Below are 25,485 nucleotides of genomic sequence, written 5' to 3'. Positions count from 1 at the left end.
AACTTATCAACTAAGGAAGCCATTTTGGCTTTTTAATTTCAGATGATCCAGTGATGATTTATGAATGGCACCGCAATCAAACTTTTTTTTGAGACGTCTGCAGAGATTCGCTGTTAATGACCCATTTCTTGATATTTGTTAATGAAAATTTCACATAATATTCTTTAAATGTTACTTTATCATGTAGTAATTATAGAAATAAATATATATTAATTGTGTCTTCAAAAAAAAATTATCAAAAATATGCTTTTTTGTATCGAATTAACCCTACCCCCCCCCTTAAGGTCCCTTCACAGAATTTTCAGTCCTTGGATGTCCTTTTTTTAAACACTTTTCCACTACACTCCTTATGACTAATACATTGTTATAAATGTTCTTTTATTTTTAACACACTATTCTATAATTAATTATTAAAATATTCCTTATTTTATGTTTTTCATAGGTCATCTCCAGGTACTTGTAAAGCCAACTTTAGTTTTGACATTTGTGAAAATTATAATTTCATTTGACACTTGATAAAATTTTTTATACTATGACTTAAGTTGAATTGAGATATCTTCTATGCATTTACTCGTCTTCCCAGGATATGTATACCAGATTCATCTATAGATATTGGGCTTTTATTTGATATACGTCACTCTAGGTTTAAATTCTGTTTTCTTAATGTACTGAGTGTTAACAAGTGTCGATGTCATGCATTTTTTTGAAAAATTTATTTTGACTTGTGAATTAAATTAAAATTATTAATTTTATACTATGTGATATCCTTAATTGTTACTAGTTTTATATTTAAAATCTTTATCTTAACAATTTCATACTATTTTGTTGTTGCTATAATAATAGTTAATTTTTATATTTACGATCCAAAGTTCGGTCAGGTAATTTTTCACTAGTGTCTCTATGTGTACATTTCCAATTCGTTACAATATTTATATTTTTTCACTATTAAATTTACTAAACAAGTTGTCATATATTTTATTAGGGAATAAATACTATCCTATGAAAAGTTTTCTATAATAACCCTATTGTGTTCCAAGAACATTTTTTTTTAATTTTGCCTTAACAAAGGGGTAATTCTAATTTGTTTAGTAAAAACAGCGGAAAACATACCCACGTAGTGGTCCCATGGCAATCTTATATATTTCCTTGAAATAGCAAAAAATTGCTGTAGCTTTGGTCTCTATCATTCTTTTTCTAAATAGAAAGGCAAAAAAGTGAAAGGCTGCAAAATATTTTGTGAATGACCCTGTACATTGTGTACGGTGTACGTTCACTACTTGGAGTTGAATATACAGAGAGTTCATAAATGTTTTCAAGTCACGTAACTGCCGAACTTAGGCAACCCAATATTGCACGATAATGAAATTAATGTAATGTAATGAAAATTCCTTTGATCTTGGCGTTACCAATATTAATGACTCGTTTACAGTGAACAATGACAAACCGTTACATCTACACTCGAAATAATCGATTGGTTGAATAGTATCTCGTGAAAAATTACACCAATCACAGTCGGTGAGACAGAATATTGTGTTTTAATGTAACTTTTATCTTACTATTTTAATATCTTTTTATTGTGCCGAATTTAATGGCCAACATGAAGGAAATAAAATTACTGAGTACAGTAGTACAGTCAACTTAATTTAATTGAATATGATAGGTACTTGCTACAGTTGAAATATTAAATTGTTACAAGATCACAGTTTATCTACCTTTAAAGTAGAGCTACTATAACTGAACTGTTTCTCTATTCCCTATTCTGTTGAAACAAGTGAATTTCCACTTACGACTACAGTTTTTTCCCAGTGTATAAATTTAAATTATTAATTGCGTATAAGCTCTGCGGATGGATAATAAATTACACACCGTTTTAATTTAGTTGATTTGTGGCTCGACATCGACAACAATCCATCTGCATTCCTGCAAATAACAATTAAGACCAATATAATATTAATTCATGTGTAAACACTCGTGAAGCCGCTAAACCTTCACCAAATAATCTCTACCCCTGCGGTCGAAAGAGAAAGACAGAAGGTACGTGGAGAGGCGCCCTTTCGATCCTCAGGCAGAACCTGTTAGTAGGCAAATGCTGTTCGTGCTGTCGTTCAGCGAAATAGCGCTTGTGATTGTGGCCCGTTCAAAGAAAAATCTATATTTACCGGTTAGGGCTATTGCAGTGGATATTGCTACACAAACAGAGCTCAGTATGTTAGCACCGAGTTAGCGGGATGGAATTACTAATGGACGTACGGGGTGATCAACATAATTCCCTACCCCCTTGTGTTAAATTAGTTTTTAGAAGTATTAAATTATTATTTAACACAGTTACGCGTAGAAATGTAGATAAAAGTGAAGTCATAAATAACTCCCTTTTCTTCGTCTAAATTTAAAAATCTATTTTAAATTTACTTCTTAATCTTATTCTGACGAAAATTGCAGATGCCAGCTGGAATATTAACGATTTTTTTTAACTGAAAAAATCTTCGTTTTTAGTTATAAAAGAATCATTAGAACACGACAGAGCAAGAGTTATATTTTTACTAAATACGATGAATACATAAAATCTTTATGCAAAAAATAGATTATTGGAATTTTTGTGCTCCTTTACAACTGGTAACGGAAATTTTCTTTTTGATGGCAAATTTCTTTCTTGTGGTTTTGAGAACAAACAAACTTTTAACTTTTCTGGTAAGTTTAATTTTCTTACTTGACTATTTCTTTCTTGTTCAAATTTAAATTTATTGGAGCTGCCTCTCTACTCTGCATTCTCCAAAACCCAAGCCGTAACCAATCAATAAACTTTTGTTTTTCATCCTTTCTGGATTTTTCTGGTCCTAATTTTGCTTAAGGTCCCTTCACAGAATTTTCAGTCCTTGGATGTTCTTTTTTAACGACACTTTTTCACTACACTCCTTATAACTAATACATTTTTTACAAATGTCCTTTTATTTTTAAAATACAATTCTATTACTAATTATTAAAATATTCCTTATTTTATATTTTTTTTATAGGTAATCTCCAGGTACTTGTAAAGCCAACTTTAGTTTTGACATTTGTGAAAATTATAATTTAATTTGACAATTGATAAAAAATTTCATACTATGACTTAAGTTCAATTGAGATATCTTCTATGCGTCTTCGTAGGATATGTATACCAGATTCATCTATAGATTTTGGGATTTTATTAGATATACGTCATTCTAGGTTTAAATTCTGTTTTCTCAATGTACTGAGTGTTAACAAGTGTCGATGTCATGCATTCTTTTGAAAAATTTATTTTGTACTCGTGAATTAAATTAAAATTATCAATTTTATACTATTTTGTTGTTGCTATAATAATAGTTAATTTTTATCTATGACCCAAAGTTCGGTCAGGTAATTTTTCATTCGTGATTCTATACATTTCCAATTCGTTACAATTTATAATTTTACGAGAAAAAAATTAATTATATATTGAAAAATATAATTTGGATAATCATACGAAATAAATAACACCATTATTTTCCTAAATATTCTAAAAAATATGTACATTATATCCAAATAAATAAAGATACCTATTAATTAAGAAATTTCCGTTAACGTTATATGAAAAAAAAAACATTTTTTCGTGATGCCTCATTGACAGAGCTACGTTTGTAATTTTGATTCAAAAAATTTCTCTTATGTTGTTTTTCGCACCAGCTCCTCCGGCAAAATATCGAAAATTTATTTTGTTATTTAATGCTATAAAACCTTTATAAATATTTACAAGTCACCTAACAGCCAAGCTTGGGCAACAAACATAGCATAGCTGGTACTGTCAACTAAAAATCCCTAAATCTTGGCATCACCAACATTAATGATTCGTTTACAATAAATAATGGTAAACCATTACGTCTACGTGTGAAAAATACTTCTGACTGGGAAAAATTCTGTAATACTACTTCCACTCTCTAAAATTCAGTTCTCTAATACGTTTTTTAGATAATTAAGATAGTTAACACAACAATCATTCTTATCTAAGAAAAACTTTGCCATGCCAGAGTTGAAGTAGTTTTATATAAGATGACTTGCCTTATAAGAAAATTGCATTTACTCTCAAAATGAAACCACTATCCCGTAGCAGACATACCAAACCACGGTCAGCTTGACTTTCAGCTTCGCCCGTACACCGAATTATACACAAACTACTTTCGTTTTGATGCAAAGCAAATGGCACATGTTGCATAAAGTGCAGTGCAAAACTTTCGGAATTACCAACAGAGCCGTGTTGATCTTAGAAGTTCAAATTACAAGAGAAGCTAACAGTAACTTCAGCTGCACTCAACTCGGGTAAGTTAAATTAATTTAACATCCATTTTGAGCTGAGGTCCCTAGTTCCTACAAAGTGACAATTTATTCTCACTGTATTAGCAGTACAAAGCGTAAACAGTTCTACTGCAGGTGTCTACATTTGCATGAATTCGCAATGTTTCTATTAAAATTTGTTCAATTTTTTTATTAAATTGCTCTAAATAATTTTAATAACAACAGTTAAATCGTTAATTAATTATTTATTTGTATCTATTACTCTATTAATAAATATACGAGTATTTATTAATACCACTATTAAATATCAATTTAATTACAAATTCATAATACATCAGTAAATATTTAATAAATGCTACCAATTACACAAAATTAATTCCTACACATCTATTTATTGATACATCAAATGTTCAGTCAACTTGTCAACTAATGTTTAATGGATTTCATGTTTCGAATTCCTTATGAAATATACAGCATAAGTTTAATGAGCATTGTTGAACCTCGTCATTTAAAATGTTCATCGATGAGGTAGCATAGGGCCACTAATTGACAGGGCTAGTTAAAAACGAATTACATATATTGTATCCCTGAATATAATTAAAATGTTCATTCAAAGTAATGGATATTCCCAAATTTAAGGAAAATATAAGTTCAAATTTATGTGAGACATGACAAAAATGGTATTAGTTCTTGAATGTATCCTTTAATATACAGAATGTTACATGTTACATGTTAATGTTAAAAAAGTAGGTCATGCATTTAGCACCAATTTTTTTAAAGAGAATAATAAGATTTTATTTATCATTTTCATTTGTCGTTAGATGGGGTAAAGTTATCATTTAAACAAAGATTTTTATTAACGACTCCTTTGTTTCTTTTCACGTTTAACCGAAATTTTATACAGACTTTTATCTCATGGCACAGTTTTTGTGTACTTTCCATTAAAATAATTGAAGCGTGAACGAAGGAAAAAAGTTGTAGCAACCATTGACCCCCTTCCCTCCACATCTTTCCTCCTGCACTGTGGTTGGAAGGAACTGTGTTGTAATATTAAACATTAGATTCCTATATTTTTGTTAGCTTGCACAATTTTAATGTAATTGTAATGTATGTTTTAATGATTTATGAGTAGAGCTCGGGACCCGGTTGGATGATCATAGCCGTCGCGTCGGCCTTTCGCTACAGCGCACCGTACGAAACCGGTAATAACGGCAGTTATTGGGTTCGAGCTTGCTTCGTGTATACGTGTTTTAATATTCTAATAATGTTGAACAAGGGGTAAAAAACGACATTTCGCTGATAAAGTACGTAAATTTATTTATTTTTATTTACCTACCTGTTTATTTATTTGTTTACGACGAACACGCCTATGACCAGCCGACGAAAACCCCGAGCTTTATTTATGAGATATTANTAATTTTATTGCAAAAGGAGTTTAATAATAAGTAAGTATTATATAAACTATTATATATAAACTATTTATTTATCTAATAGAAGAATGAACAAATATGAAAATGTAGTCCTTAATCTGAACAAACCACTGTTGTACAGTACAAAAATAATGCACGAGCCAGTGTTTTCAATTTTATTTTGGGATAGTGCTACATTGGATCTCGTTAATTTTTGCTTTTGCATTGCAAATTTTTTTGTTAAAATCCGCTGTATTGTGCTTTTTGAAATGTTTAATTGTAATGATCAATGGTGAACGAGGTTACGAGAATTTCCTCACACCATAGCAATATTTTCGGCTGAACGGCCGATACAAGGCTGACCTGTTTTTTTATTGTCTGCAACCGAACCCGTTTGTTCAAATTTGGCAACTGATCTTTTCACAGTTGTTTCATTCGTAGCATTCCTTCTACCGAAAATTCCACGTGATTTGCGCACAGTCTCAGCTACACATTCTTCGTACTTGTAATAAATTTTCACAATCTTCACTCACTCATCCGTCATATAGCGTTCTATCGCAACGTGTTTACTACAACATGTGATCAACATGGCGCACAATTCAAATCCTGCGTTACTTTTGGGGCACCCTATATATTTTGCAACAAGAGATTCAATGTTTTTCGTAATGAACAAACGAAAAAAATACTTCATCTCGAAATAGAAATGTTATTTTTTCAACTCATATAAAATTTTATATTAAAAATTCAACGTAAAATATAATGCAGCTAATTGTTAATTATTTTTTTAGTTCTTTATGTGTAATATCACGTATTCTGTGCCGTTATCATATAGAAGATAGCATTTGTTAATTAAAATGTTCACTTCATTTTATTATTTATTTTTTTGTATGTGTGTACATCTGTTCTATTGCAATTAAGTTAAATGATAAGAACGTTCATAAACAAAAAAAAATAAGGGAGAGAAAATGTGTCGACTATGCTGTGAGAAAATCCTTACTTTCGCATTTAACCAGTGTCAGGTATTTTGTCATTTACAAAAGAAAATATTAATCTAACCCTTTCATCGAACGGATTAAGAGTTGTTTTTACAATTTTTGTCTAATCAATTATTTCACACTGTAGACATAAAAAACGCACTACATCTCTTTTCTTTAAGATAGTTTCTAATCAGTATTTTTTTAATAATTAAATATAGTGATACGTACTTTTAATTTGTTTACATTTTTCACTGTAATTTTTTTATTAAACCTACAGAAAATCATAAAAGCTTTAAGCGATTTTGTTGGCGGTAGGGTTAATTTTATTAAAATTTATTTAATTTAGTGCAAACGACAGTATGTATATCCAAAATAGACTGAGAAAGAATTAAAATTGTGCTATAAATAACTAATTTCAGACAATAATTTAAAAATTTCTGAACAAAAACTTCGAACATTTAAATGAGCTGGAATTATTTAAAAAAACTTCACTTCGACGATGTCATGGCTTCTACATGGGTCGCCTTGTATATAACTGTTTTCCTTGAAATGATAAACTGTCTCCAACGAATTTATACGTAACTTTAGAGACTAACTGTATATTTCAAGACCTACATGTAAATCTCAATATAACGCCTTTAAAAATTTATTAGAATATGCCCTTCAGTGGCAATGATTTACCCAAAATAGATTTTAGGTGCAGATCTAATATTCCACACGATCATGTTGGCTAATAGGCAACACTTTATACATATGTAAGAATTTTGGTCTGCTCAGTTAGTAAGTGATAGTGTTCTGATAAAATGTTTCCTTTTCTTTTTCAGACTTACGATAATAAAATTAATTTGGCCATACAGAAAAACGCGATTATTATTTCGAATCAAGGACATATATTTAAAAATCATATCTTGAATTTATAAACTCGTTCTTAGGTAAAAATTTATTTATCCAAGTGAAATTATTTTATTTAAATCAAAATTGTGATATGCTTGTACATATCCCAATAAATGATTTGCTTGCGAATATACAAGTAAGTCGTAATTTTGATTGAAGAACTTAAAAAAACTAATTTTTTGGTTCCTATATATTTGAGCACCGAATAAATGTATTCTCATAATTTTTTCTGGATATCTATTGTATATTACCGTTTAAGACATAAGTAAGTTTTTTCAGTATATTTTTGTATACTAAAGTTTAGAAATAGAAGATACTCGTAGACGTCAACAGTTTCTGAAGTACAACACGTATTGAAAATTTCGTCTTTTTTTTGTTAATACATACATACATACATATATACATATACAGCCATTACTGTACAAGGTAATGCAAACTTGACCTACAATGTTTAACAACGCATCCTACGACTACAAATAACAGATAAAATCTATGTAGAACAGGCAAAGAAATTTTACATAAATGAGTGTGTTATTTTTTCCAGATATCTCCGAAACCGTTCAATATAAAACAAAACAATTAGAAATTGAAGATTTCTGTTAAGTTTTGAACCTAAGAGTAAAATATATCTAAATTTAATCAGGGGCGCCCCAAACTGAGGAAGTTGTGGGTAAACTTTTTTATATATGGATTTTTCAACTATTTGATAAAACATTTTTATACGTTATCAAGCAATTGTAACTAATTTTCAAAGCACAGTTTTCAACATCTCAGTTTTATCGAGTTGTAGCCTTCACAGAAGATATTTCTCCCCTTTACATCTTAGTCATAGAAGGTGTATGTAAAATATTATAAGCTACTTTCGAGTAACCCTATATAAATAAATTCAATAGTGTTGCGATTACAGTATAGACAAACAGTTTTTACATTTATAAATTTTGCTGAAGACACTGGGAATTATTTTCTCTTTTTTGACCAAATGTCCTTGATAAAATTAGGTTGATTTAATGATCTATAGGGATTCCCCCTACCCTTTTGATCAACACATAACATTTTTATACGTACGCTTATAGATTTATAATTTACAGCGTGTTATACAAAATTCGGCATTTTTGTCTGTTGTGAAATTTTGATGTTATTTTTTTTTTCTTTTTTTGGAGAGAATAATATTCTCCTTATGACTCGTTTTTTACAATTTACGTACAATACATTACTTTTTTTATGTAGAAAATATGCCNAAAGCTATACCGTTCATCGATCGTTTTAGCTATAGCATAGTGATGAACATTAATAAGTTCGAAACTGGTTTGTCTTTGATGACTCTCTTGACGAATGAGCTTAGATATTTACTAAATATGGCTCGTGTTTAACATCTAATTATTATTGAACCTTATCTGTACACTCCATGTTAAATTTTTATCAAAAACTTAAAGGTTTTTAAGTTTTATCGCAAATACCCATTGGGGTCCGGTGGGAAACATTATGAAAGATATTGTAGGAAGTTCTAGTATTATTTTGACCTTCTCTATAAGACCCCGAGAGATTATTAGATACATACATACATGACGCCCTGTTTTATTTTTGTTAGCGGATTTCGATTTTGTTTTACACTACCTTAAAACAACACCGAATTAAAAATTGAGTTTATCCTACTAAAACCGTTGATACTGATAACCTTAATCAAGATCATTATTTTTTAAAATATTACATATTTTTTAGTTGCACAAATTGTTGTCAAAAACAATTTGGAGTGTCATTGTGATTGTGTGGAATTAGAGGAAGATTAGTAAATTTCTGCTCACCTACTGCTAGACGAACCACTCGTCTTTTTGACTCTGAGACACGTGGTCTGCATCGCCCCCGTTAGGCGCGTGCGCGTGTCTCACTTTGCCAGGCAGTAGAGGCGGACCCGGGCCGGCGTGCTGAGGCGGAACCCGAGTGGGCCCGCAGGGTGGCACCAGTTTCCCTGCTGCACTGTCGCCGTCACTCCTGCCCCCGTCAGCGTCGTCATGCTGCCGCCTTGCTTCATGGCCCCATTCGACCCGTACATCTGCTGCACTGGAACAAAAGAGAATCAGCTTAGTGTGTTTCTGTTTTCTAGAGACACCCCGTACAAAGAGATAATTCGACTGACATTTGTTTACCCAGTAATTACCTTAATCAAACCTGAAACGTGTAAAACCGCGACACGTTTAAGTGTAAAAACGACACGTTTATCTAATGGTGTTTGGACATTCAAACGTCTTTTTAACGTATGTGTGTTTACGGGGTGGAAACTAAGAGATGTATTTTTAATCGGTACTACACTGATAATTTTTTTTTACACATTTGCTCTCTTTAAATGGGTGCTCTCTTTAAATAAAATAATGTCACTGTTGTAGCACTTCCGGTTGTACTAGAAGTCGCCTTCTACTTGCTTAATTTAAATGGAACACCTGTATATTTTTGCATATTTCGATTCTACTAGTAATTTTAGGGAGACTTTTATCGGGCTTCCCTATATTTATCCCTAACGGTCTTCGAGACGTTCCAATTACTTATTTCAAAAAAAGTCAAATTTCTTGCGAGGATGACTGAAATTGCTAGCAAACTTAAAAACAAAATAGCCAATATGTCATAAGTCATCATTTGCTGTTAGTTTGGCAGTGGCAAAATACTGATTTGAAAATGAAGGAAATAGCATTCAAATGCTGTTCATAAATATTTAACTACCACTATCAGACTAACAGCAAATGACTTATGACATACTCGTTGTTTTGTTTCTAAGTTTGCTAGCAATTTCACAGCCAACCTTGCAAGAAATTGGATCATTTTAATTACTTATTACAAAAATCGTCAATACCTAACAGAAAAATTAGAGACAGATATATAGAGAAGTGTAATATGGATAGAGAGTACAATTCTACAACAGATTTTGATTAAATATACAGGGTATTCCATTTGGAAAAACCAAGTTTTGGCGGTTTGAAGTTAAGCAAATTCGACATGCATGTCGACAAATAACACGTTAGTTAAGGAGTGTTATTAGAAATAAGAGGAGACGAATTGAACAGTGCATAGCAAATGATGGTGGGCTAATAGAGAACAGTAATATTTAAATTTTATTTCATTGTAAAACTCATTTCTGGTGTAATAAAAAATATATAATTTGGCTGTCTTGTTACGAGCACCCTGTATGAAACTTCGGTTAATAAAATTATGAAAAAATACCTTAAAAATATTTTCCAATGTTAATACAGGACACTCTGCAATGAGTGAAATTTTTCGAAGTTTGCACCTATTTTGTGAACACTCTGTAAAAGCTATAATAATGAAACTTTGTATTTATGGTTTTGAGGTGTGATCAAATGGAAAATGCTATCCATTTCTTCCTTTAAAAAATGCCTAATATGTTGTTTTAATTTATTAATGACAGTAGGCCGTGGAAAAGATAACATGTCAAAAATATAAAATCAAAATGTAAGCCTTTTTGATTATTATTACATAAAAAAGAATCCTAAATACGGAGGTGTTTCGATTTTAAGTGAAACACATTATAATTAAAATAAGTACTGAATTGTCGCATATAATATTAAATAGTTAACGTATTTTCTCAAACAGAAGACTAGTTTATCTGCTTTAAATTCGTTATTAACTGGAAAGAATAGAAATACAAGCTGTTAAATCTGTAGAGTAAATGCATTTGCAGTCTCAAATTAATCGTGAAAGAACGCGAAAATCCTCAAGGCACAGTGGCTTATTGTTCGTTCGCAGTTCATGCGGAGCAATTACCACCTTCGTTGTCTCATTCGAACAGCTGCTCTTTCATTACACCTAAATAACTATTGTTACATTTATTACCTCGAACGTCATACATTCAACGGCAGCATTCCTTTCTCATGAACCTTGTCTTTTCAAATATATCTTTTGAAATTATTTGTAAACCGCACAGTCAGTACCTCCGCTAATTGAAATTTCTACCTATATGCAGTAGGTAGAAAATATCTATGTTCTGTAATTTGGTAGAAAAACTGAAAAAAAATAATGAGTAGATATCCTACATTACAATTTGAAACAGATTGTACGACAAATAATTACCTATTGTCTCAATTTTGTATTTATGACATATAAAGAAGAAGAAATTACCTTTAGAACCCATAAAGATAGAATTAGGTGCAAGCGCGACTATAAAATATGTAAGATAGTTTCATCCCAAATGAGTGTCAAGAGTTAGTTAATACCATAACCAGACGTATACAGAAAGATATGTAGACAAAAAATGACGTAACAATGGTAGCGTTGGTTTAAGAGGGAAAAAAGACATAGTGTAGTTAGAACTTTGAATTAGATATTATTATTCTTATTTTCTGTTACTTTATCTATAATAGGATCAGATTCGATGCAAAGTAATAAATCATTGCCTGTCAAGGGATCCATTGTAGTACGGTTTTAAGGGGTTTATAAATTGATTAATTTCTTTATGCATTATGGATTAACAGTTATATATTTATGAAGGACAAAATGAAAAACAAAGGCATCTCCTTCGCCCATTGGGCGGCAGGGCAACAATACATTTATTACTTCCTTTATCCTCCCTCATATGACTTGTGTGTTGTGTTTGTTGCGGCGGCGCGCGTGCCAGCCCAGCGTGGTCAGTTTCGTTATATTTCGTTCGGGCTGTATGTGTGTTTCGCGCTATTATTTGAGAATTTGTGAGTGAAATCATATTTCTTGTGCTCCGTAACAAAAGTGTTTTTAGTGTTTTATTTGTGTGCTGTGTGTGTTTTTCGGGGTGTTGTTTGTGAATCGTGAATGTTATTATATTTTCTGTGCTAGTGAAGTGAAGTTTTTTTGCATTATTATTGATCTTTTGTCGTTATATGGAGAAATGGAGGGGGTGCCTGGATGTTCGCAAGCCGGATGTACTGCTGTGGGTACAAAGAAATCTGTATTAAGTTACAGAGAAAAAACGATAATATTAAATGACTATAACGCTTTAGAAAAGAATCATCCCATGAAACTGAAGACTGGTTTGGTGGAAATGTGTTCTAGATATACTGGAGTAAGCGAATCATCTGTTTTCAAAATTTTAAGAGAGAAGAAAAATGAAGGAGACGTTAAGAAATCTAAAAAAGGGGGTGGAAAGAAGAAATTAATATTAAATGAAGATGAGAAAAATGCAGTTCGGCGTACAGTATATAAATCATAGAATTTATATTTTGTTTATAGTTTGTTAATATTTCTTGTTTGATAGAAAAATAACTTATTTTGTTGAGATTGATAGAGAATTGTTGTTAGTGTTTTCATTTAATAGAATCATATCATAGGATTTATATTTTGTTTTCATTCTGTAAATATTTATAGTATATCTGTTATACAAGGTTTTTGCTTTGAAACTTCGTTCTCCTTATTAAAAAATAGAATCGCAATGGGGTGCGATGAAGGAATCAGTTCACGTCTGGAACCCTGTTCCTACAAAAATCCCTTTATTCTCATAAACTATTTGTTTTAAATGTAATTTATTATAAATCCAATTTGTTATTTAAATTCCACATATGTGCTACATTTCACCTCTGTACGCGCCACTGTTTATTTTTCCCTGCTTTACGATCAAGCTCGCCAGGTTAGTATTTGACGTATAACCGACCACTTCGTACACTCGATGCACCTGGNCACTACTTTGACACACTGCCCGCCGATCGTCTTACTGCCGATCTCCACACTGTTCGCACTTCAACTGACTATCTTCAACTATTTAGGCTTCCTTCCAGAATTTCCTACCTAAGTGCCTGTTTTTTGTGCTTCCTTCTACCGACCGTTAATATTACTTTTTCATTGTTATACAACACCTATGTAACAGGTGACGTCGAAGTTGATAAGATAAGTACGGTTTTGCACATTACGCCTCCTAAAAATGATGACACGATTTTCCTTTGATAAATGGCCGACAAATTTTTTGCTCTACTTTGCATCGAATACGATTCTACTATAGTAACTCAATTCTGTTTTGCATATTTTTAAGTTTATATATATTTTTTATATCTTACTGCTATTAAAGGTGCATACATTCAATTATAAACACAATTTATATTCAATGGACCGACTAGTATGGAACAGAAATCGTATGTGTTGTCCAAAAAAAATTTCAAGGGAAAATTCTCAGACTATAAAAATGCACGAAATTCAGATTAAAATCGTAATCTTGATTTGCAGGTTTCTGTGGCAGTTATCAATGATTGAACAATTTTTGTGATGTTGCTACTTCATTGGCTTATACTCCTTTATAGTTGATATGGTGCATTGGTCCGTAGCGTTCTGGTGCCTGGCTTGTAGGTTTGTAGGCTTGTAGCCATTGGCCCATTACGTTCCGGTAGTTCTTTCTACCCCCATCTTCATTCATTATTTCTTCTGAAAATCTCTCACCATAATTATGGTATTACTTAGGGTTTATCGCTAATCTTGTAATGGCTAGTCCAATATTCTTGTTTATGAATCTATTTCAACCAGGCCATATCTCACCAAATTAAAGATCTAATAGAAAAGACAGAATACCATTTCTAAAATGCTAGAGATTTTACTGACAGAATCAAAAGAATCCAACTATATTTTAATCATATCCCAGTGAGTTTTGGCGTAACTTCGTTGTTCACAAAAGTACCAATTAAAGAACCTTTGGAACAACTTGACGAAAGGCTCACCGCTCTTTTTTTAAGAGTCAGCGTTATGAACAAACTGAAGGAACAGCTTAGTGGTCACTCTTGTCCCCAGCGCTAGCAAATACTACGAGGGTGGTCTGAAAAGTTTCCGACCGCCAACATGAAGATGACAGCACTCGTAAATAAAAGCTAGTGAATTTCGTTCTTCATCTGTTGACAGTTACTCACCAAAGTTTCAGCCATTTTGGACGCGCAGTTGTTATGTAACAATCGTTTGAGTTAGTTGATGTGAGTGTTTTTATGAAAATGGACAAAATCGAGTATCGAGCTGTCATTAAATATTTGTTTTTGAAAGGCAATACCTACGCCTACGCAATTCAAAGATGAGTTAGATTCTGTGTATGGGGACTCTTGCACCAGCATTTACCACAGTGAAATTTTGGGCAGCTGAATTTAAACGTGGCGTAAGAGCTTGGGAGACGATGAACGTTCGGGACGTTCAAAAACTGCAACTACCAACGAAAACGTCGCCAAAGTTCACCAAATAGTGCGGCGACGACCGCCGAATTAAAGTGAGAGAGATAGCAGAGGTTATGAACATGTCAAAAGAACGTGTTTGTCACATATTAAATCATCATTTAAACATGAGAAAGCTGTCCGCGCGTTGGATGCCGCGACACCATTATACGCCCGAAACAAAAATACAGTCCAAACAGTGGACTGCAAAGGGGGAACCGGCTCCAAAAAGGCAAAAACTGTTTTTTCGGCTGGGAAAGTGATGGCGACTGTTTTTTGGGATAGTCATGGAGTTATTTTAATCGATTATCTTCAAAAAGGAAAAACCATTACAGGAGCATACTACGCATCATTACTTAACAAGCTGAAGGCAGAACTTGCGGAAAAACGGCCACATTTGCAGAAAAAGAAAATCCTGTTTCACCAAGACAACGCACCGTCTCACACCAAATCCACGAATTACGGTTTGAACTGCTTGACCATCCGCCTTACTCACCAGATCTAGCCCCAAGCGACTTCTTCTTGTTCCCTCATCTAAAAATTGCGCTCGGAGGACAGAGATTTTCGTCAAATGAAGAGGCAATCACCTTCGTGAACAATTATTTTGCAGAGAAAAACGCCGAGAGAGTTTGGACGGCTTACAGAGATGGGAGCATCGCTGGGAGAAGTGTGTAGAGTTACAAGGAGACTATGCTGAAAAATTTAAAAAAAAAATTCTGAAAAAATGTCTTGTATCTTTGTTAGGTCGGAAACTTTTCAAACCACCCTCGTACATGCAAACCTTCGAGAGCCGTACAGTTAACAACGCTTAAGCCAAAGTGTTGATTTAGATATGTTAACGGCACATTATGTCTTTTGTGTCACATAATGAATGTGACACCAAAGACATAAAACAGCATAAAATGATTTCTGCACCACATCAGTGAATGCATCTGGACATCAGCTATGGAATCTGAAGGGTAAAGGAAAAAAATACAAATAAGAGTACCACCTATTCATAAATTTACAATAAATCGTTGCTGGAAATTTGTTCTAAGAATTACGTGAGGATTTTCTACTACCCACATGTGTGTATTTCTGAAATTTTTTTCCCGTTGCCATTAGAACACGTATGGTAAAATTTTTGTCATTTTGATATAATAACTATTAACAAAATCGAACTCTCAGAGAGTGATCTTGGAGAAATAAAGCCTGAAGATGCTATACCTATATAAAACAGATAAAACCATGCATGAACACTAGGCCTAACGTTTTTTTTTAAGTTTTGTGATAAAAAAACTTGTAGGTTTACCGTGAACAATTTCTAAAATTCTTTCTTGTGCCTGTCGTGACTTACGGAATTTTTACTAACTGTCTTTCAAGATGTTCTTGTCTAGTAACTTTGCCTCCTATGAAGTAAACAAATGTCCACGGGACGAAATAGAATCTTATCGGAGAGCTTGTTAAATAATGACGCGGTGCGTCTCCAGCGTTTTGCTAGGATACACCATACACTAACAACATATCAGGTTCATTATTGTTGAACAACATTATACAGGGTGTTCCTAAATAAGTGTCGCAAACTGTAAATTCCTCTTTAGGAAAGGAGAAAAGAAACATTTTTTTCCTCTTCCATTTTTCTCTCCGGGCTTTAGTTTTCGAGATACACGGTGTCAAAACTTTAATTTTTTTTTAGTTTTTCGCCAATAACTTAGGAATCATTTGAACTACAGGACTGAGCTTTTGTACACACATTATCACTATTAATAGCTACTTTTTCGCACCCTTCTCGAATTCATTGGACGTGTCAGTGGTGGAGATTTTAAGGTACCGTAAGGGTTTCCCCCCCCCTAAATTTTACGCCACTGGAAAAATTGACTTTTGACAGCAAATTCTAAAGCGCCAATGAATTTTACACAATAAGGGTTCTCTTGGTTTATTGCTCTAAAGTCAAGCGTTTTCAAGAAAAATGACTTTTTATGAGCAAAAGCAAGCAAGCAAATTTAGTTTTCAAACACCATTGACACGTCTCACAAAACTCTTATTTTTTTATTATATTATTATACTTATGTTTTATACTAATGATTCACAAGGAACATATAAGAATCGACCTTAAATGATCTAAATGATAATAAATAATAAAAACTTTTTAAACCATTTTTTTTAATGCCAGTTAAATTTAATAAATTTAATAATTCCTAATTGGCTAAACAGCATCTGAACAACAACATAACAGAATCATTTCATTTTAAAACAGTATACCTATTTCAGACTTAAATTTATTCAAACGATTTTGGTCAGACATTACAAATACCAAAGTATCAGAGAAAATGAATAAATCGGACACCTCTGTGATAACTACATAGCTAAAGTTTTCCGAATAGCTAAAATTTTATGACTATTAGTTATTTAGCTATGAACAGAAAATTTTTAGGTACTTCTAATTTGTGTAGTAGGACTATTGTTTTAGTAAAATCAAACAAAGAGAGTATCAATACTTTTTCTGGAATCTTTCAAAAATTGCAAGTAGAATTTGTTCAGATTATTCTGTTGTGAAATTTAATAACATTTTGTGGTGTCATGCACAGTACCAATTAAAAAATAACAACCTGAGGAGGTATTTTATTTCAGCATCCACATGTCACAAATGGAAATTCAATTTATTTTATGCGCCAAAACACAAACGTATTTTCAATTCGATGTGATAATGGATCCAGCTTAAAATACGTAGTTTGTTAATGCCTACGGTCATTGTTATGAATATTTCCACACGGCGTTAATCCGCGGAAATATAATTGTATTGCAGACCGAATTATCGGCTCCTAGATTGACATATTAATGGCATTCATTTTATATTTATCGTATTAGTTGGTAATAGGTCAGGACTTTTTTTTCCAATGATATGGGATGATTCGAAATATATTGAAATATATATTCTAATGACAATTCAATGAAACAGTTCTGTTCAAAAGATAAGCGTTTCTATTTTTTCATGCTATTTAATAGAGAAATAACAAAATTTCTAATAATAATGGAATTTGTGTCATTTTTCTTCATTTTGCGGAATTATATTTTCACAGTTTAACATATTTTTTTTAATTGTTAATACTTTAAGAAGAGTATTATGCCAAAATAATATATTTACGTAATATCGCGAAAACCGTCAAAGTGTTTTATATAATTATGTATATACTCAATTGTCTTTGTACGGAGAAAAAATGCGGTAGACTAGTATGAATTCAAAAATGCTTAGTAAAGAAGTTAAAGGGTGCCAGAAAGAGACACCGTCAAAAATGTATTTTTGGCAGTGCTTTTTTCTCTTCCTGTAAATTTTTCACGAAGTGTTTTCAGATTCATATTCAAAGGGAACTTTTATGGCATTTTCTACCGCTTTATTCAATTTAGCTCCATATTTTGGAAGCACCCATAGTTCTATTGCACTTCACTGCTACATCAATTTTCCAAGTTTAATTAAAAAGTTACATATAAAACTGTAAACACAAACTGTGTTTAATATGTTATAAAATCTACAGATGTGTTCTCCATCTTTTATTATGCCTTCTTCAATTCCCATCCGTTGTTTTATTATTTCCTTCCGAATCAGATCCCTGGATGATAAGAATGTTTCATTTTTACTGTTTTCATCCTTATTTCGTTATGATTTAAGTTTTTTGTTATTTTTTTACTGCAAAGTATGTTTTTCCGGCATATTTTTCTCATTCCTTTTCCATGTACATTCATAATTCTATAGCCTCAGGATTTAATTGTTACAGAGAATTTCCCGGTTTTACATTCTGGATAATAATTTACACTATACCTAAAGTGGAAATTCAGGAAACGCCTCAGGAGATTTTCATACTCTATGTTAAAGGGAAAATAAAGACCTTGGAACTCAATGTGATGTGATGCTGCTTTAATTAGTTGTAGTGTAAGTAGAGGATCACTGCCGGGTGTAAAGCGATGTTTCGTCAGTCTTTTAGTGCTGATATCTTTCAACAAAACAAAGAAAACGTTACATCTCTTAAATAGAACGATGTGTAAAATTTGATCATAAACTATTTAGAGATGTCAAAATTACGAAGGTTCCAAAGAACCTCAACCATAAAAAAAATGACTTCTTCAGATTTGGATAGACTTATTTCAATTAAAACTTCATACCTCTTGATTTTTATTTTCATGGTTGAAGAGTAAAAGTCTAAAAACAATGTGTTACCCGGGGCAACAATGAATCATAAATTATTTTGATCCAAACTTAGTGGTACATAATTATGAAAAGATTAAATCTATTCATCTGACAAGTTTTCATTCAAATGAATGCGAAATTATGCAAAACCTTAAGTAAAATACACCCAGTTCCATTTGGTGACGTTTTCAAGAAAATAATTAGGAAACTTTTAAAAATCCTGAAGTTAATTATTAATAGACTTGTAATCTATAGCTATGGCATTGAGATTTAAAAGTAACTCTTAAATATGTATATATTCTATCTTAATATAAGTGAGTATTTTGGTACAAAGATAATTTCACCGGTGGATCAGTTAAATATCATATACGGTTTCAGAGATTAATGGGTCGATTTTTCACACAACTTTAAGCAAATCTAAACTATAAGCTTACAGCATCTTTTTGTGGGGTTGGGAAAAGACAAAATAGAATCAACAAATTTATTTAGTTGAAAAGCGAATATATTAGTTTACAGAATGAAAATATAAATCTATTGGAACATGTGTTGGAGGCAAATTGCACAGGTATTGATTTTTTGAATGTACAATAAGGTTTATATTTTTATGATTTATACAGGGTCTCCCAAAATTAATACAAAATTTGGTGACAGATTCTTAAGACAAATTTAGAGGGTTTTTTACTTTTGCCAAGTGGCCCCCTCTTTCGAAGTTACAGTCCTTGAAATTCGCCCCTAAGAATAGTTTTTTAATATCTCATTTTATTACATGTGGTATATGATAGTGCTACGCTTTTTAACTAGGAACCCCCTTAAAACACTTTTTTGGGCACCCTTGTCTTTAGAGCCAAAAAAATTTGGTCGCATATTTGAATTTCTTAAAAATTATTGGTCCTCTAGAAATGGCAAAATATGATCGAATGCATATCGTAACTCGTAATAAATTATAATTAAATTTAATTTTAAGAACCGAATTGTTAATAAAAACTTCACAAAAACAATTAGAAACGTTACTAAAACAATTTTTATGTTTATTTTTTAACTCACAATTATGTTCCATGAAATGCAGGTAAATTTCTGTGTTCAGACCAGAGAGCAAAAAATGTGGTCCAATAACGCCATCTAACGACGATTCTAACCCAACTTCCAATTCCCAATCGGGAATCAATATTGCCAATAAGTTTTCTTCAATTAAATTCAAGATATTGCCTTCTTGATAGGGTGTTAACAAACGACGTCTTCCTGCATTGCACACACGAAAACATAGAATGATATGGATGTATTCGTTGTGAAATATCTCATCATTTTTTCGACAAATACAGAAAAGATAATAATCTAACAACTGATTAATAATAACCGTCAAAAAATATTTTTATAAATTTTTTGTTAATTACGAACACCAAGAACCTACGATTAACACGTAGAATTTCATACGAATCACGATATGTATTCGATTATATTTTGCTATTTTTCTCGAAAGCGTTTTACGGAAAAATAATCGAGAGATTCTAAATTAACTGGCTTTCTAGCGGCTGAAATACTTAATTTTTAAGAAATTTAAATTCTCGACCAAATTTTGTTGGCTCCAAAGACAAGTGGGCCCACGAAAAAGTATCTTAAGGGTGTTCTCCGCCAAAAAGCGTAGGACTATCAGATTCCACACATCATAAAATTTAAAATTTAAAATTTAGTGATTCTCGTACAACAGAGTTCTGAGATATAAAAAGAGACTATTCTTAAGGGCGGATTTCATGGGGCTGTAACTCCGAAATTGGGGGCCATTTGGCAGAAATAAAAAATACGAATCTCCTAAATTTGTCTTAAGAATCTGCGACCAAATTTTGTTGCATTAATTTCGGAACGCCCGGTATATATAAAAAATCTATACTCTATCTTTGATTGATGTGTTTCATCTCATTTTATACATTTTTATACAAAAACAATATTTGTAGGTTAACAAAGTAATGTTTGAGGTTAAGGTTAACCGTAAATTCTTTTATAATGAAACTGCAGTAGTTCATTTGCATCTCTAACTCTAGCTAGGATCGTTACAGGGGCAGTTTCAGAATTGCATAATTTACGATTCCGTTGATATGTTACTTTATAGCTTATATCAGTATAAATTTATAGAGAAACGCAGAATTGATCCATTAATTTCTTTAGATTTCTCAAATTAGGTATTCGATTCTTCACATATATATTTATTACAGAGTAAGTCTGGTTTTTCATTAACACACTCTTAAATACAAATATTTAGTCAAAATCAAGTATATAAAATTATTCTTTTATGGGTAGGTTCCAAAGAAGTGACTATATTTGGTAACTATTATCCTGATATGATTTTATACATGCGTCCATTTTCCACAGAAACATACTAGGGATTATTCTACTTCCTGAGAAATATTTATGTACCAAATGTAAAAAAAATATTGGTCATTTTTTCTTCTAGCAAATAAACTAAAAAAAAATTGTGGTGCACATCTAGAACGCTATGAAGTCAAAAATGACTTAAGTAGCAACAAATGGTATATTAAGCATTAAGAACGGTAAGGGTAATTTACCGTTCGAAGACAATGTTTCCAATTTTGTCTGAGAACGGTATAACTCTTAACGTTCGTGATGCTTATACTATTTTTTGCACGATCGCAATAAATGAAAACGAAATTATATATACGTATTTAATTTTTTATGTAACGTCAAAAATGACGTTTCTGAATAAATTTGCGAAGCAGGTTTTTTGAAATCTACTGATGTTTATTGTTGTCACAGCTTTCTTAATTGACGAAATTGACATTTCTAGAAACCGAAATTGAAAAAACATGTACTGCTCCAATTTCTGTAAGCAACTGTACAAACTTTACATTTAATTTCAACATTAATAAATAGATTTAAAATACCTACATCTTTCTTTTATATCAATTACCCACATTTAAAACTGAATTCTAGAAAACTCATTCTAAATCAATGCGATGTTAAAAATGTCTATTTTGACAGTTATTCACTTACCGTTCTAGAACGGTAAGTGAATTACTTACCGTTTTGTTAGCCTTAGCAACCAGTAAGCTCATCCTACTGTCGTAGAAACAAACATGGTAAGTGAACTAAAAAAGCTTGATCGTGCAAAAAAGTATTTAATCCGATTATTGACAGATTTTATAAGGTAAAAAATTAAAAATAGTACCTATTCATAATGACTAATAACAATAGTATTACAAATGCTCTGTTTATGATTAACAATTTCTTTATTTAATAACGAAAATATATTTTTTCTTTTTTGGCTAACAAATATTTTTTTGGAGGATATAGGACAGGTATTAATTTTATAAAAAAATCTCTAAAATATTTTTCTGAAAAATGCACCCATTGGCAATGGAAAACCTATAGTTAATAAACGATGACCTTGTGTTAACGTGAAAATTCAGACACACTGTATATAAGTAGAAATAGTACGACAGTTACCATTATTAAAACAAATAAAAAAACTTTTAAAGACATCTCAGCGCTCTCATAATGACAAACACACCAACATTATCCGAAAACTGTAAAGGTTGTTTTTTGTTAGTATGCAGTATGGTGCGCCCCTAATTCTCGTCCAATTTATACTTTTTATTCATAGACGTCGCCTATTGGAGGTTATATTGGAAATCCCATCAGACATATCGAGTCTAAATGCTAATGGCTTGGCTCAATTATGAGAAAACTTTCTGGACAGAAATAACTTTCTGAGCTGGCAACTTCTAACGTCAATAATTTCATATTATAGACGGGTCTTTCATTAATTTCGCACAAACAATGGAATGCAGGCGTTTTCTAACATTCCCTAAATCGATGTGAGATGAAAATGAATATTTAATAGTCTACCATCAGTACAATATAGATGAAAGGGGGGGGGGGGGGGGGGGTAATAGTCTACCATCAGTACAATATAGATGAAAAGGGGGGGGGAGGTAATATCGACAGCCTAAGAATTATGAGAAATTTTAGATACATATATTTATCATTGTAAAAATTTGGCATTTTATAGAAGCTTGCTCCTAAATCTCCCTGCAAAAATTTGTTACACGAAAAAATATTTTTGTAAAAATTCACACAGTTGTAGCACAATGATAAGTTATGTGAAAATTTGACTTTTACGTCGTGATTCTTTTTATAATTCTGAAAATATTACCCACAATTTGAAGATTTGTAGATAGATGAGACGATACTTACGAAAGTTTGATACAACTTGTATGTAACTATTCCTATTTGTACTACAATTGTGTGAATTTTTAAGACAATGTTTTCTCCGTATTTTTATTTTTCTCGATTGCATTATTATTTAACAATTTCAATACATCAGGTATGTATTTTTGTATTATGTATAATATTGTATATTTAGACATATACAGTATGTCCACAGAAAAGGTGTTGACTAGGAAAAACTTTCATATTTTTCATTTTATCGAAAAAAGTTATTCTATTTAACATTTCTTGTACGGGGTGTTCAAAAAATTGAAAAAACTTTAAATGGTACAAGAGTAAAGTACACTTATTTGGGTAATGTGGAAATAAGTTCCTAGGAAAAGTTGTACAAATGTAAAAGGCAGTTTGTAATACTAATTTTTGAAAAACTCTGCCTACTTTTATTTATTTGTAATCAGTAAATTTATTTTATACAAATTAAATTATTGTTAAGGACTGGCTCAGTATTGCGAATACCCCAAGTGAAAAATAGGTACAATGAAGACTGTTAGTATTACATTTAGTAAAGGACACCCCAAATTATCATTAAGAAGGAGAACTGAAAATCTCCAATTTGTTAAAAAGTCGCAAATTCAGAAGACATTAAAACAATAAGATACATCAATACAAGCCAGCTTTTAATCATTTTTTGGAAGTCGGTGATGAAGCAAAACGTTTGTATTTTTGTTTGTAGGTTGGCGGTATGGGAAGAGGATTTCATAAAAAAAATCATGTTTTCTGATTAATCAAATTTTTCAACCAATGGTGTTGTGATTTCGCAACATGTACGACATTGGAGTGATTCTAATCCGCATTTTCGGATACCACGGTGGCGTCAGTACTTTACTAAAGTAAATGTGTGGTGCGCCATTTCTTACTACGGATTAATAGGGCCATACTTCTTTAACACTTCTTGTAATGCGAAGAGTTACTTAGATATGTTAAGAAATTTCCTTGAGATGAATTAGAAAACCTTCCGTTAGAATACCGTCGTTCATTTTCTTTTCAACAAGATAGATGCCCAGCACAAGTGTGGCAAGTGTGATTAGATTTCCAGACCAGTGGATTGGGAGACAAGAACTAGTTCAGTGGCCTCCTAGGAGTCCAGATTTGACAATAATGGATTTTTTCCAATGGGCTCGACTAACACAAATTGTTTATCGCACACCTCTAATAGATTCCAATATTGATCAATAAATAAAGGATGCGATTAGAAATGCAGTTGCTGCACTATCTTTAGATGAGGTTAGAAGAAGTTTTGATGAATTACTTGTCCGTTTAAAAACATGTGCTCAATATGGCGGCAGTGTGTTTGAGTAAATAAACTTTTAAAATTGTTGAATTGTTAATTTGGAATAATTTAATTTCCATAAAATATATTTAATGAATACAAATAAACAAAAGTAGGCCGATTTTTTCGAAAATTGGTATTAGAGATTGCCTTTTACTTTTGAACAACTTTTCCTAGTAACTTATTTCCACATCTTCACAAATAAGTGTACTTTACTCTTGTACCATTTAAAGTTTTTTCAATTTTTTTAACACCCCGTACAGGAACTGCTAAATTTTTCTATATCAATCTTACTCTAAGAACAAGCAAATTTTTTTATCAAGAGTAACTTTTTTCGATAAAATGAAAAATAAGAAAGTTTTTCCTATTCACCACCTTTTCTGTCTTTTCTTTTTTTATAATCCACATGTTTACTTTTTGAGATACGGGATGTTAAAGTTTCCTTAAAACAGTCTTGTAAACTTATTTTCCAAACACAATTTACATTACAAAAATTGAATGCCCATTTAAAATTTTTCAGTTTTATCAGTGTGAAATAGAAGGGGTATGTATGGTGAATGTCTTTATTAAATAAAAATTGATAAGCCACTAATCAAATACAGAAATGGTTATTTTTCAAAGTTTCTGTTTACATATTTTATAGAAAAAAATTCCACTTTGAATTTTTTCCAGCCGTTTCTGACTAAAATATATTTATTAAAACCAGATTTATGGTACTACTAATGTAATAAGCATTCCACTATCAAATAACGATACGACTTATATCCAGTATTTGTTTATCCAAGTGAAAATTCAGGCGGAAATTCAAAGATGCAATAATCCAAAAAAATAAGTAATGCAACGCGACACCACCGATTTTGAAATGTGCAAAAATATGTATATTTGATGCAATTTTTTTTTTCATATTGTTAGGCATCACTACCAGAATTGTAGTGAAGTAAGTTTTAAGCAAAACGCACGCAAATTTTCAATTTAAAAATACCTAGATATTTTTAATAAATAAATTTTATTACGTAACGTTCAAATGATAAAAAATGCTCAAGAGCGTTTTTTTTTTTGGAAAATGTATATTGCAAAATTGATTATTGTTAGTGGC

General features: G+C 31.7%; 1 protein-coding gene across 1 annotated transcript in view; it reads right to left on the bottom strand.

Moving 5' to 3' along the window:
- The window catches only part of LOC111691584, a 270,222-nt gene that overhangs the window by 19,269 nt on the left and 225,468 nt on the right, over positions 1 to 25,485 (bottom strand). Inside the window, exon 6 of the mRNA XM_023454655.1 lies at positions 9,370 to 9,625. Within this exon, the coding sequence (XP_023310423.1) occupies positions 9,450 to 9,625 (176 nt within the window). The 3' untranslated portion in view covers positions 9,370 to 9,449. The remainder of the gene's footprint in view (positions 1 to 9,369; positions 9,626 to 25,485) is intronic.

The sequence above is a fragment of the Anoplophora glabripennis genome, unplaced genomic scaffold (genome assembly GCF_000390285.2).
Source record: "Anoplophora glabripennis isolate ALB-LARVAE unplaced genomic scaffold, Agla_2.0 scaffold126, whole genome shotgun sequence".
Lineage (NCBI taxonomy): Eukaryota > Metazoa > Arthropoda > Insecta > Coleoptera > Cerambycidae > Anoplophora > Anoplophora glabripennis.
Note: the sequence above shows the minus strand (reverse complement) of the source record. Positions and strands in the feature narration are given on the sequence as shown.